General features: G+C 47.2%; 2 protein-coding genes across 6 annotated transcripts in view; one reads left to right on the top strand and one right to left on the bottom strand.

Annotated features, from left to right (window-relative positions):
* The window catches only part of arel1 (apoptosis resistant E3 ubiquitin protein ligase 1), an 89,333-nt gene extending 86,873 nt beyond the window's left edge, over nucleotides 1-2,460 (bottom strand). For 3 of the 4 annotated variants that reach the window (XR_011593151.1, XM_070879582.1, XM_070879580.1), the window contains exons 1-2: nucleotides 2,277-2,389; nucleotides 290-658 (exon numbers count right to left, since the gene is read on the bottom strand). Coding sequence is in view for 3 of the 4 variants with exons in the window: in XM_070879582.1 (XP_070735683.1) it covers nucleotides 290-434 (145 nt within the window). In the remaining variant the exon portion in view is untranslated. The other variant, XM_070879581.1, reaches the window with a different exon arrangement.
* Nucleotides 2,461-2,513: 53 nt separating this feature from the next.
* The window catches only part of fcf1 (FCF1 rRNA-processing protein), a 30,563-nt gene continuing 18,834 nt past the window's right edge, over nucleotides 2,514-14,242 (top strand). Inside the window, exons 1-2 of one of the 2 annotated variants that reach the window (XM_070879579.1) lie at nucleotides 2,535-2,590; nucleotides 7,680-8,013. Coding sequence is in view for 1 of the 2 variants with exons in the window: in XM_070879578.1 (XP_070735679.1) it covers nucleotides 2,588-2,590 (3 nt within the window). In the remaining variant the exon portion in view is untranslated. Of the gene's footprint in view, nucleotides 2,591-7,679; nucleotides 8,014-14,242 lie in introns of both variants that reach the window. The other variant, XM_070879578.1, reaches the window with a different exon arrangement.

Genomic DNA, 14,242 nt, shown 5'->3' with positions numbered 1-14,242 from the left:
ACCCTCTAATAAAGTAATCAAATCATCATAAAGACAAGTAGACCTGCAGGATCCCTGACGTATGGTATAAGTGCCAGAGCGCACTTAATCCTTTTGTTGTGAACCATCACTGATCCATATTAGTCTGATATTGTTTCCCAGACATTAAGATAAAAGAAGTACTCAAAGCTCGCTTCTATTATGCTGTGCCTGCTCAATCTGTGCATTAACTCACCCCCCAAGTTGATCTACTCACACTTGTAAACAATTGTGCTCTGTGAAAATGAAAGAACCCGACTTTGTGTCTTACCTTCAAACAAGTTCTTGTATTTGAGAAGATCGTTAGCATTGAGCCATTCTTTAATCTGATTCTCTCCAAGGTTCTTCCACCTCAGTTCCCAGGCCAACACCCAAAGACAAAAGGAGAGCAGGAAAGTCAAGACGCAGCGGTCCATCAGGCCATCATAAACGAGCACGACACGTATAATGCAATCCTGGGTTTCAGAATACAGTTAAAACATTGAGACGCTCACAACACTTTGCTGAGTTTGCTGTGGCAGCCGAACAACATCTGTGTGCGCCAGGCTGGACTACACCAGAAATCAAGAACATCAGTCAGTCCGAAACCCAAACCCATGTGTCAGCAGCTCATGGCCTTAATTTCAGTGCTCAAGTTGTTCTGCAAAGAAGAAAATACATTGAGAAAATCGGAACTGAAGAACACATTTTTAGAATACTCCACTATTCCTGCTCCACTAAAAATTAAACTTGGTGGTGTACACCTCAGTAAGAGAGAATATACAAGATAGAGTCTATCTGACGTACATAACAGCTAATGGGCAATAAATCATGTGTAGCTTGTGCCCAAATTTTCAATAAGCACTTCCAGCCACCAAGCTGTTGTACTAAAGCGTTACAGAGGAAGATCTTCTCCGATTGTCTCCCATGCACCACACAATAATGAGTTCAGATTTTTAATAAAACCATAATTCCTAGCACTTGCGGTTCTATATACAAAGGGCAGAAACATTGAAAAATAGAAGACTGTGTGGATAAGTGCATTATCCAGTCGACTTCACCTTTTGGTCATGGATCCAAATCCAGCCTGGACTTACAGGTTAAAAGTCTCCTCTGCCTGCTGGCTAGAACAGTTCTACATAAAATTAGTTTATACACTCTCAATCCAGTTCGCTGTGCAGCTGGGACCACAACACCAAAACTTTCTCTAATTTGGTGCTAATGAAGGCTGGCATGGGAAATGGGAACATGGCACATAGATGCAGCAGGAAGGCACCTTGCTTTTAGTTTAGGACTGAGACATATTGTCAGGACAGAGCAGAGGGAGTTTTACCCTTAAACTAACTAGCTTCAAATTCTTCTATGTATATGATGGATGCCCAAGCTAGAAAGTGTTGTATTGTGCAGCACTACTATCTCTCACGTCAATGAATAAAAGAAAACTGGATTATTACACTATATGGTGTGAAACTGGCTCATATAGGCCAGCTGTGATCCAGCCAGGAATTTACCAGCTTAGATCCCTGATTCGTGCAGAGTTAACTAACCTCAACTGTCCTGACTATACCTTGCCAAAGTGGAAAAAAATGGATGTTAAAGTAAATTGAAAAATTATCTACGAGAAGCTGTCACAGCTATAGTATTTGTATTGTTCCTGTGGTTCAGCGCATTGCACCACTAAATATAATTATTGGGAGGGGGGGGGTTAGAAATTCACCACACATGGTTCATAATTTGAGCTTTTTATAATCCTTTACCCCCACAATCGTGCATCTCTATCAATGGATCCTGAAAATACAACTACCTACCTTCTTAGCTAGGAAACAGCATAGCACAATACCATTAATAAATAACATCCTTGTCTGGAAATGCCATACACTTTACTCCCAGTCCAGCTTTACTTATCAGGCAAGCGTGTCTGTTGTTCTGAACACCTTGTATTTCACGACACAGATGCAGGTGAGCGAGGTCGTTTGGCCCATCTTTGTTCATCCATCCAATTTTTTTTTAAATATGCAATTTAATCTCAACAATCAGCTTCTTGAATGAACCTACAACGCTCTCAAAGATTACAGCAGCAGAATAGAATCATATCATCAATCATACAAGCAAGAAAGGGAGGCCATTCGGCCCATCATATCCGTGCCGTGCCTTTGAAAGAGCTGTCCTGTTAGTCCCACTCCCCACACTCTGCTTTTCTAATACTGGTTAAAAAAAATACTATTTAAAAAAAACATTTTTTGTTCACTTTTAAAAAAGACAAAAAAAATTCACATTACCACAACTGTTTTGAGCCTTGCAGCACTTTTCGACCTTCTTCCATCACAACCCTTACTTTTGTTTTATTGTGGTTTTATTGCACCCTTCCCCCTCTCCCTTCATAATTCAATGGCTGTCAGACACCAACCTGTGCCCAGCAACTCAGCTGATACTCCCTCTTCCATGTTGTTTCTAGGGACCGATAGCAACCGGAAGCTGCGGGGAGGGAGGAGGGAGTCGCTCCTTGGGTGACGTCATCGCGCGGCGCTCCTTGGGTGACGTCATCGCGCAGCGCTGGCCGGGTGGCGTCGGGAGCCGGGAGCCGGGAGCCATGGTAAAGCTGCGAATGTTGGAGTGCGTGTCGGGGCGTCGGGCGTCGGGCGTCGGTATTCGTGTCGATTTATCCGCTGAAAACGCCGCTCGCCCCCTTTCTTATAAAGAATCTTTGTGCGCGGTGGTGTGCATTGCAGGGAGAGTGCGGCTCAGGCCCCTGTGGCCTTGTTCCCCCACAGCACTGTAACCTCAGCAAAGTGCACGCTGCCTCTGCCCCTGCCCCATACACACCTTGCCTTCAACTGGAATGCTGAATGTACTGAAGCAGATTTAAAGTAGATAAGTCACCATCATCATCATAGGCAGTCCCTCGAAGCAAGGATGACTTGCTTCCACGCCAAAAAGGAAAGAGTTCACAGGTGTTAAAATGAAGGACCTAATATTCCAGGTCCTGAACTACATCCTGAAGGGTAGAAGAGGTTTGTGTGTGGATTTTTTTTAACATGTGGTGGCCATTGCACACCAGCTACCACGTGGGCTTGACAGAGCTAGGTCTTGGTCCAGTGGCAAGGGTTACCCAAGACTAACTGGAGACCAGCTCTGCTGCACTGACCGAGCGCGCACACATATCGCAGTGTGGGCTGGCTCATGCTGCTCTCGCCTCTTCTGGGGCTCAGACTCACGCCTCTCCTGAGCCCCGGTCACTTTCTTTTACAAACTCTTGCCGCTTCTTCCCCCCCCCTCCTGCTGTGGTATGCTGTTCCCTCTGATGGCTCCGGCCTGCTGCTGATCTTGCAGGCTGGGACCGCGCCGATTTCCGGGCCGGGCCGCCGCTGTCACCAGGAGCGGATGGGATGCATCCCAGGACGTTGAGGGAAGTGAAGGAAGAAATCGCGGAGATAACGGCCATAATCTTCCACTCCTCCTTAGGGTGGTGCCAGAGAACTGGAGAATTGCAAATGTTACACCCTTGTTCTAAGAAGGTTGTAAACATAAACCCATCAACTACAGGCCGGTCAGTTTAACCTCGGTAGTGGGGAATCTTTTAGAAACAGTAATCAGGGACAAAATGTGTCATGTAATCAACTGTCATTGTAACCCATGTATAAGCTGACCTAAGTTGTATACCTTGAGAACATTGACCACAGGGGGCGAACTTGTGGGAGACACTCCTAACTTGGACTTTCCGGTACAAAAGGGGAAGCTCCACCCACCGCCTGCCTCTTGAGGTCTTGGTAATAAAGGTAACTCGTCACAGAGTGATCTTTTCTCAAGTATGGGCCTCGTACTGTATAGTAAGGACATATTGGCAACGAGAAACTGGGATTTAAACCACGTGAGCATGGCCACTAGCAGCACAGAAGAGAGTTACTGTGTTGGTGATGATTGGGACGACTTTATTGAGAGACTACAGCAAAGGTTTGTCACTAAGGAATGGTTGGGACAGGATTCGGCCAACAAATGCAGGGCTCATCTCCTGACGGTTGGTGGATCCAGAAGGTACTCCCTGATGAAGGACCGTCTAGCGCCAGAGAAGCCGGCGGAAAAGACGCTCGAAGAGCTCAGTAAGTTGATCGGGGAACACCTTAAACCGGCAAGCAGCATGCACATAGCGAGACACCGGTTTTACACGCGCCGGCGGCAAGAAGGGCCAAGCGTTCCAGACTTCCGTGGCAGATCTCTGGCTACTGGTGAGCCTATGTAAGTTCCCAGATGCATGCAGAGCGGAGATGCTGCGGGACTTTTTTATTGAGGGCATTGGGCACTCTGGGGTTTTCAGGAAACTGATTGAGACCAAAGACTTGACCTTGGAAGCGGTGGCTAAGAGAACCCAGACAATTATCTCAGGGGAGGAAGAGACCAGAATGATTTATGGCAAAAATCTTGGCTCAAGTGCGGCAAACGACCAGGGAGTCGACATTGTTAATGCGGCACACAGTTCTCTAGGCAGACAAGGGCAATCGGACATACCCCAGCATGCAGTCGAACGCAAAGGAGGAATTCAACAGAGACAATGGCTAGCTGAACAGCGATTCATGCCATCGCAATGGACAATGCAGCCAGTAATGGGGCCATCAACATCTGTTAATGGTGCGCTTAAGGACAGTTACAGGGACAGTCAGAGACGATCGACTGGTAATGGGCCTTTTGTTTCCAGCAACGGGGCCTCCAGCTCATGCTGGAGGTGTGGAGGCAAACACCAAGCCAGAGCTTGCAGGTATGAGCAATATACCTGCAGAAACTGCAACGTCAGCGGTCACTTGGCGCGTATGTGCAGGAAGCTTGCAGCCAGGTTGATGTATGAGGAGGACGGGCCCGATGTAAGCCCTACGAGGCCAAATGAATACTGGGGGAAATCGCTGGAAGCTGAAGTTCAGCGAGTTCATGTGGAGCACATATACAGTTCATATACCAGGACGCCACCGATAATGATGAAAGTGCTCCTCAATGGCATCCCAGTATTAATGGAGCTAGACACGGGGGCCAGCCAGTCCCTGATGAGTATCAAACAGTTAGAAAGGTTGTGGGTGTCCAAGGCCAGGAGGCCAAAATTATTGCTGATTGACGCACTGCTACAGACATATACAAAGGAGATCATTCCGGTGCTAGGCAACGCCACGGTAGTCGTGACCCACAAAGATTCGGAGAACAGGTTGCCACTCTAGATTGTCCCGGGGGACGGTCCCGCACTACTGGGGAGGAGTTGGCTTGCTGTAATGAACTGGAAATGGGGTGATGTCAATGCAATTTCTTCTGTGGAGCGAGTATCATGCTCACAGGTCCTGGACAAATTTGACTAATTATTTCAACCGGCATCGGCACTTTCATGGGGACCAAGGTAGTGATTCACATAAACCCGGACAGCAGGCCAGTACACCACAAGGCCAGAGCGGTGCCGTACGTGATGTGAGAAAAGATAGAATGCCAATTGGACCGCCTCTGAGGGAAGGCATCATCTCGCCAGTCGAATTCAGTGACTGAGCAAGCCCGATCGTGTCGGTGCTCAAGGCGGATGGGTCAGTCAGGTTATGTGGCGATTACAAGGCCACCATCAATCGGGTGTCACTCCAAGACCAGTACCCGCTACCGAGAACGGAGGACCTCTTTGCGACGCTATCCGGTGGCAAACTTTTTTCAAAATTGCACCTGACCACCATCACGACACACAAGGGGTTGTTTAAGTATAATAGATGTCCATTCGGGATTTGTTCGGCCGTCGCAATCTTTCAGCGAAATATGGAAAGCCTCCTCAAGTCGATTCCAAGGACGGTGGTTTTTCAAGACGACATCCTCATCACGGGTCGTGATACTGAAGAACACCCCCGCAACCTGGAGGAGGTGCTATGCAGACTGGACCAGGTAGGGCTGCGACTGAAAAAGGTGAAGTGCGTCTTCTTAACTCCAGAAGTAGAATTCCTGGGGAAGAGGATAGCAGCAGACGGGATCAGACCTACTGCGTCCAAAACGGAAGCGATCCAGAGAGCACCTAGACCCCGTAACATGACGGAGCTGCATTCGTTCCTGGGGCTCCTGAACTATTTTGGCAACTTTCTTCCCAAATTGAGCACTGTTAGAGCTGCTACACATGCTCCTTGCAAAGGTTGCAATTGGGTCTGGGGGGACAGCCAGGAAAGGGCTTTTGATAGAGCATGCAATTTGTTATGCTCCAACAAACTGTTAACGTTGTATGACCTGTGTAAGAAACTAGTTTTAACGTGTGATGCGTCGTCCTATGGGGTCGGGTGTGTGTTGCAGCATGTGAATGCCAATGGTCAGTTACAGCCGGTAGCTTATGCCTCCAGAAGTCTGTCCCGAGCAGAAACGGGCTACGGGATGGCAGAAAAGAAAGTGCTAGCATGTGAAAATGCAGTAAAAAAAATGCACCAGTATCTGTTTGGCAGGAAATTTGAGCTGGAGACAGATCACAAACCCCTAACGTCCCTTTTGGCCGACAACAAGGCCATAAATGCAAATGCATCGGCCCGCTTACAGAGGTGGGCACTGAGGTTAGCCGCCTATGACTATACTATTCGGCACAGACCGGGCACTGAAAACTGTGCTGATGCACTCAGCAGGCTACCACTAGCCACCACTGAGGGGGCAGCTGAGCATGATGCTGAGATGGTCATGGCTGTTGAAGCTTTCGAAAGCAAAGGCTCACCTGTGACAGCCCGTCAGATTAAACTCGAGACAAATAAAGATCTGCTACTGTCTTTAATTAAGAAATGTGTCCAGAAAGGGGACTTGGGCAGCCACGTACGGGGCATGCCCTGAGGAATTTAAACCGTTTCATAGGCGCAAGGATGAACTCTCGATTCAGGCCGATTGCTTACTGTGGGGAAACCAAGTAGTCATGCCCCAGAAGGGCAGGGAGGTATTTATCAGAGAACTTCACAATGAGCACCCGGGCATTGTCATGATGAAGGCAATTGCCAGGTCACACGTTTGGCCAGGGATAGATGCAGATCTGGAACTTTGTGTTTGCAGGTACAACACGTGTGCTCAGCTGGGCAACGCACCCAGGGAAACCCCCCTTAGACCCTGGTCCTGGCCCGCCAAGCCATGGTCACGCATCCATGTGGACTACGCAGGTCCTTTCATGGGAAAAATGTTTTTGGTTGTAGTAGACGCCTACTCCAAATGGATTGAGTGTGCCATTTTAAATTCAAGCACATCCTCTGCCACGGTAGAAAGTCTACGGGCAATGTTCGCCGCCCATGGTCTACTGGATGTCTTGGTCAGTGACAATGGCCCGTGCTTCACAAGCACTGAATTCCAGGACTTCATGGCAGGCAATGGAATCAACCATGTCAGAACAGCACCGTTCAAGCCGGCCTCAAACGGCCAGGCGGAACGAGCAGTGCAGATAATCAAACAGGGGATGCTCAGAATCCAAGGGAGTTCCCTACAAAGCCGCTTATCACGCCTCCCGTTGGCCAATAGATCCCGACCGCACTCGCTCACAGGGGTTCCACCCGCAGAGCTGCTAATGAAAAGGACGCTCAAAACCAGGTTATCCCTTGTACATCCTACTATGAAAGAAATTGTTGAGAGCAGGCATCAGTCACAATGTGACTACCATGACAGGAATGCGAGGGCGTGATGTATTGATGTCAGTGACCCTGTTTTTGTTCTTAATTACGCTGCAGGGCCCAAATGGCTTGCTGGCACTGTGATTGCCAAAGAGGGGAATAGGGTTTTGGTAGTTAAACTTACCAATGGACAAATCTGCCGCAAACACGAGGTTCAGCAACCCCATAGAAGAAGCAGAGGAAGAACACGACGTAGAGTTTACTCCACCACAGGTGACCGAACACCGGAACCAAGTGGAAGAGAGCCCAGTCACTGTGGGCAGACAGGACAGGCCTGAGGCACCGCAAACAGCAGACACTCAGGCCAGCGCCCCAACTCAGGCGCTCTACAAGGGAGTGTAAACCACCAGAGAGACTTAACCTGTGATCCCAATAAGACTTTGGGGAGGAGGTGATGTCATGTATTCAACTGTCATTGTAACCCATGTCTAAGCTGACCTAAGTTGTATACCTTGAGAACACTGACCACAGGGGGAGAACTTGTGGGAGACACTCCTAACCTGGACTTTCCGGTATAAAAGGGGAAGCTCCACCCACCGTCAGTCTATTGAGGTCTTGGTTTTAAAGGTAGCTGGTCACAGAGTGATCTTTTCTCAAGTATGGGCCTCGTGTGCAGATACACCGCTTTGAGTACTGTTGGGGGGGATGACTCATCAGGGGAGGGCAGCAGCAGCCAAGTTCATGGCACCGTGGCTGGCTCTGTTGCACAGGAAGGCAGAAAAAAGAGTGGGAGAGCGATAGTGATAGGGGATTCAGTGGTGAGGGGAATAGATAGGCGTTTCTGCGGCCGCAACCGAGACTCCAGGATGGTATGTTGCCTCCCTGGTGCAAGGGTCAAGGATGTCTCGGAGCGGGTGCAGGACATTCTAAAAAGGGAGGGAGAACAGCCAGTTGTCGTGGTGCACATTGGTACCAACGACATAGGTAAAAAAAAAGGGATGAGGTCCTACGAAACGAATTTAAGGAGCTAGGAGCTAAATTTAAAAAGTAGGACCTCAAAAGTAGTAATCTCGGAATTGCTACCAGTGCCACGTGCTAGTCAGAGTAGGAATCGCAGGACAGCGCAGATGAATACGTGGCTTGAGCAGTGGTGCAGCAGGGAAGGATTCAAATTCCTGGGGCATTGGAACCGGTTCTAGGGGAGGTGGGACCAGTACAAACCGGACGGTCTGCACCTGGGCAGGACCGGAACCAATGTCCTTGGGGGAGTGTTTGCTAGTGCTGTTGGGGAGGAGTTAAACTAATATGGCAGGAGGATGGGAACCAATGAAGGGAGACCGAGGGAAACAAAAAGGAGGCAAAAGCAAAAGACAGAAAGGAGATGAGGAAAAGTGGAGGGCAGAGATACCCAAGGCAAAGAACAAAAAGGGCCACTGTACAGCAAAATTCTAAAAGGACAAAGGGTGATAAAAAAACAAGCCTGAAGGCTTTGTGTCTTAATGCAAGGAGTATCTGCAATAAGGTGGATGAATTAACTGTGCAAATAGATGTTAACAAATATGATGTGATTGGGATTACGGAGACGTGGCTCCAGGATGATCAGGGCTGGGAACTCAACATCCAGGGGTATTCAACATTCATGAAGGATAGAATAAAAGGAAAAGGAGGTGGGGTAGCATTGCTGGTTAAAGAGGAGATTAATGCAATCGTTAGGAAAGACATTAGCTTGGATGATGTGGAATCTATATGGGTAGAGCTGCAGAACACCAAAGGGCAAAAAGCGTTAGTGGGAGTTGTGTACAGACCTCCAAACAGTAGTAGTGATGTTGGAGAGGGCATCAAACAGGAAATTAGGGGTGTATGCAATAAAGGTGCAGCAGTTATAATGGGTGACGTTAATATACACATAGATTGGGCTAGCCAAACTGGAAGCAATACGGTGGAGGAGGATTTCCTGGAGTGCATAAGGGATGGTTTTCTGGACCAATATGTCGAGGGACCAACTAGGGGGGAGGCCATCTTAGACTGGGTGTTGTGTAATGAGAGAGGATTAATTAGCAATCTCGTTGTGCGAGGCCCCTTGGGGAAGAGTGACCATAATATGGTGCAATTCTGCATTAGGATGGAGAATGAAACAGTTAATTCAGAGACCATGGTCCAGAACTTAAAGAAGGGTAACTTTGAAGTATGAGGCGTGAATTGGCTAGGATAGATTGGCGAATGATACTAAAGGGGTTGACTGTGGATGGGCAATGGCAGACATTTAGAGACCGCATGGATGAACTACAACAATTGTACATTCCTTTCTGGCATAAAAATAAAAAAGGGAAGGTGGCTCAACCGTGGCTATCAAGGGAAATCAGGGATAGTATTAAAGCCAAGGAAGTGGCATACAAATTGGCCAGAAATAGCAGTGAACCCGGGGACTGGGAGAAATTTAGAACTCAGCAGAGGAGGACAAAGGGTTTGATTAGGGCAGGGAAAATGGAGTACGAGAAGAAGCTTGCAGGGAACATTAAGGCGGATTGCAAAAGTTTCTATAGATATGTAAAGAGAAAAAGGTTAGTAAAGACAAACGTAGGTCCCCTGCAGTCAGAATCAGGGGCAGTCATAACGGGAAACAAAGAAATGGCAGACCAATTGAACAAGTACTTTGATTCGGTATTCACTTAGGAGGACACAAACAACCTTCCGGATATAAAAGGGGTCAGAGGGTCTAGTAAGGAGGAGGAACTGAGGGAAATCTTTATTAGTCGGGAAATTGTGTTGGGGAAATTGATGGGATTGAAGGCCGATAAGTCCCCAGGGCCTGATGGACTGCATCCCAGAGTACTTAAGGAGGTGGCCTTGGAAATAGCGGATGCATTGACAGTCATTTTCCAACATTCCATTGACTCTGGATCAGTTCCTATCGAGTGGAGGGTAGCCAATGTAACCCCACTTTTTAAAAAAGGAGGGAGAGAGAAAACAGGGAATTATAGACCGGTCAGCCTGACCTCAATAGTGGGTAAAATGATGGAATCAATTGTTAAGAATGTCATCGCAGCGCATTTGGAAAAAGGTGACATGATAGGTCCAAGTCAGCATGGATTTGTGAAAGGGAAATCATGCTTGACAAATCTTCTGGAATTTTTTGAGGATGTTTCCAGTAGAGTGGACAAGGGAGAACCAGTTGATGTGGTATATTTGGACTTTCAGAAGGCTTTCGACAAGATCCCACACAAGAGATTAATGGGCAAAGTTAAAGCACATGGGATTGGGGGTAGTGTGCTGACGTGGATTGAGAACTGGTTGTCAGACAGGAAGCAAAGAGTAGGAGTAAATGGGTACTTTTCAGAATGGCAGGCAGTGACTAGTGGGGTACCGCAAGGTTCTGTGCTGGGGCCTCAGCTGTTTACATTGTACATTAATGATTTAGACGAGGGGATTAAATGTAGTATCTCCAAATTTGCGGATGACACTAAGTTGGGTGGCAGTGTGAGCTGCGAGGAGGATGCTATGAGGCTGCAGAGTGACTTGGATAGGTTAGGTGAGTGGGCAAATGCATGGCAGATGAAGTATAATGTGGATAAATGTGAGGTTATCCACTTTGGTGGTAAAAACAGAGGGACAGACTATTATCTGAATGGTGACAGATTAGGAAAAGGGGAGGTGCAACGAGACCTGGGTGTCATGGTACATCAGTCATTGAAGGTTGGCATGCAGGTACAGCAGGCGGTTAAGAAAGCAAATGGCATGTTGGCCTTCATAGCGAGGGGATTTGAGTACAGGGGCAGGGAGGTGTTGCTACAGTTGTGCAGGGCCTTGGTGAGGCCACACCTGGAGTATTGTGTACAGTTTTGGTCTCCTAACTTGAGGAAGGACATTCTTGCTATTGAGGGAGTGCAGCGAAGATTCACCAGACTGATTCCCGGGATAGTGGGACTGACCTATCAAGAAAGACTGGATCAACTGGGCTTGTATTCACTGGAGTTCAGAAGAATGAGAGGGGACCTCATAGAAACGTTTAAAATTCTGACAGGTTTAGACAGGTTAGATGCAGGAAGAATGTTCCCAATGTTGGGGAAGTCCAGAACCAGGGGTCACAGTCTAAGGATAAGGGATAAGCCATTTAGGACCGAGATGAGGAAAAACTTCTTCACCCAGAGAGTGGTGAACCTGTGGAATTCTCTACCACAGAAAGTAGTTGAGGCCAATTCACTAAATATATTCAAAAGGGAGTTAGATGAAGTCCTTACTACTCGGGGGATCAAGGGGTATGGCGAGAAAGCAGGAATGGGGTACTGAAGTTGCATGTTCAGCCATGAACTCATTGAATGGCGGTGCAGGCTAGAAGGGCTGAATGGCCTACTCCTGCACCTATTTTCTATGTCTATGTTTCTATACTGTATAGTAAGGACATATTAAAATGAACAGTCACTTGGACAAATGTGGATTAATTAAGGAAAGCCAGCACGGATTTGTTAAAGTCAAAATCTGTTTCACCAACTTGATTGAGTTTTTTGATGAGGTAACAGAGAGGGTTGATAAGGACAATGCAGTTGACATGTACATTTATTTCAAAAGGCGTTTGACAAAGCGCCACATATAGGCTTGCCAGCAAAGTTGAAGCCCGTGGAATAAAAGAGAGAATGGCAGCATGGATAAGAAATTGGCTAAGTGACAGGAAACAGAGATTAGTGGTGAACGGTTGCTTATCGGACTGAAGGAAAGTATACATTGGTGTTCCCCATGGGTCAGTACATGAACCACTGCTTTTCTTGATATATATTAATGACTTGGACTTGGATGTACAGGGCACAGTTTCAAAATTTGCAGATGACACAAAACTTGGAAGTATAGTGAACAGTGAGGAGGATAGTAATAGACTTCAAGATGACATAGACAGGCTGGTGAAATGGGCAGACACATGGCAGATGAAATTTAATGCAGAAAAGTGTGAAGTGATTCATTTTGGTGAAAAGAATGAGAGAGGAAATATAAACTAAAGGGTACAATCTTAAAGAAGGTGTATGAACAGAGAGACCGAGGGGTATATGTACACAAATCATTGAAGATGGCAAGGCAGGTTGAGAAAGCAGTTAAAAAAGCTTACGGGATCCTGGGCTTCATGAACCGAGGTATACAGTACAAAAGCATGGAAATTATGATGAACCTGTATAAAACACTGGTTCAGCCTCAATTGTGTCCAATTATGGCCCCGCACTTTCGGAAGGATGTGAAGGCTTTGGAGAGGATGCAGAAAAGATTTACGAGAATGATCCCAGTGACTAGTGGGGTGCCGCAGGGCTCAGTGCTGGGACCCCAGCTATTTACAATATACACTAATGATTTGGATGAGGGAATTGAGTGTAATATCTCCAAGTTTGCAGATGACACTAAGCTGGGTGGCGGTGTGAGCTGTGAGGAGGATGCTAAAAAGCTGCAGGGTGACTTGGACAGGTTAGGTGAGTGGGCAAATGCATGGCAGATGCAGTATAATGTGGATAAATGTGAGGTTATCCACTTTGGTGTCAAAAGGCAGAATATTATCTGAATGGTGGCAAATTAGGAAAAGCGGAGGTGCAACGAGACCTGGGTGTCATGGTACATCAGTCATTGAAAGTTGCCATGCAGGTACAGCAGGCGGTGAAGAAGGCAAATGGTATGTTGGCCTTCGTGGCTAGGGGATTTGAGTATAGGAGCAGGGAGATCTTACTGCAGTTGTACAGAGCCTTAGTGAGGCTTCACCTGGAATATTGTGTTCTGTTTTGGTCTCCTAATCTGAGGAAGGACGTTCTTGCTATTGAGGGAGTGCAGCGAAGGTTCACCAGCCTGATTCCCAGGATGGCAGAACTGACATATGAGGAGAGACTGGATCGACTGGGCCTGTATTCACTGGAGTTTAGAAGATGACAGGGGATCTCATAGAAACATATAAAATTCTGACGGGACTGGACAGGTTAGATGCAGGAAGAATGTTCCTGATGTTGGGGAAGTCCAGAACCAGAGGACATAGTCTGAGGAAAAGGGGTAAGCCATTTAGGACTGAGATGAGGAGAAACTTCTTCACTCAGAGAGTTGTTAACCTGTGGAATTCCCTACCGCAGAGAGTTGTTGATGCCAGTTCATTGGATATATTCAAGAGGGAGTTAGATGCCCTTACAGTTAAAGGGATCAAGGGGTATGGAGAGAAAGCAGGAAGGTGGTACTGAGGTGAATGATCAGCCATGATCTTATTGAATGGTGGTGCAGGCTCGAAAGGCCGAATGGCCTACTCCTGCACCTACTTTCTATGTTTCTATGTCACAGCAAGCTCCCACAAACCGCAATGTGATAATGACCAGATGATCTGTTTTAATGATGTTGATTGAGGAGTAAATATTGGCCAGGACACCGGGGATAACTTCCCAGCTCCTCTTCAAAATACGGCCATGGGATCTTTTACGTCCACCTGAGAGAGTCGACGGGGCCTCGGTTCAACATCTCATGCGAAAGGCAGTACCTTCGACAGTACAGCAGTCCCTCAGTACCGCACTGGAGTGCCAGCTCAGATTATTGTGTTCAAGTCTCAAATGGATTTAGGCAGAGGCGTCATTTATACAGGAGCAAAAAGCAAAATACTGGAAATCTGAATTAAAAATAGCAAATGCTGGGGGTACCCGTGCAGGCCAGGCAGCATCTGTGATGGGAGAAACAGA

The sequence above is a fragment of the Pristiophorus japonicus genome, chromosome 4, assembly GCF_044704955.1.
Source record: "Pristiophorus japonicus isolate sPriJap1 chromosome 4, sPriJap1.hap1, whole genome shotgun sequence".
Lineage (NCBI taxonomy): Eukaryota > Metazoa > Chordata > Chondrichthyes > Pristiophoridae > Pristiophorus > Pristiophorus japonicus.
The sequence above is the reverse complement of the archived record's forward strand: the minus strand, read 5'-3'. Positions and strand labels throughout refer to the sequence as shown.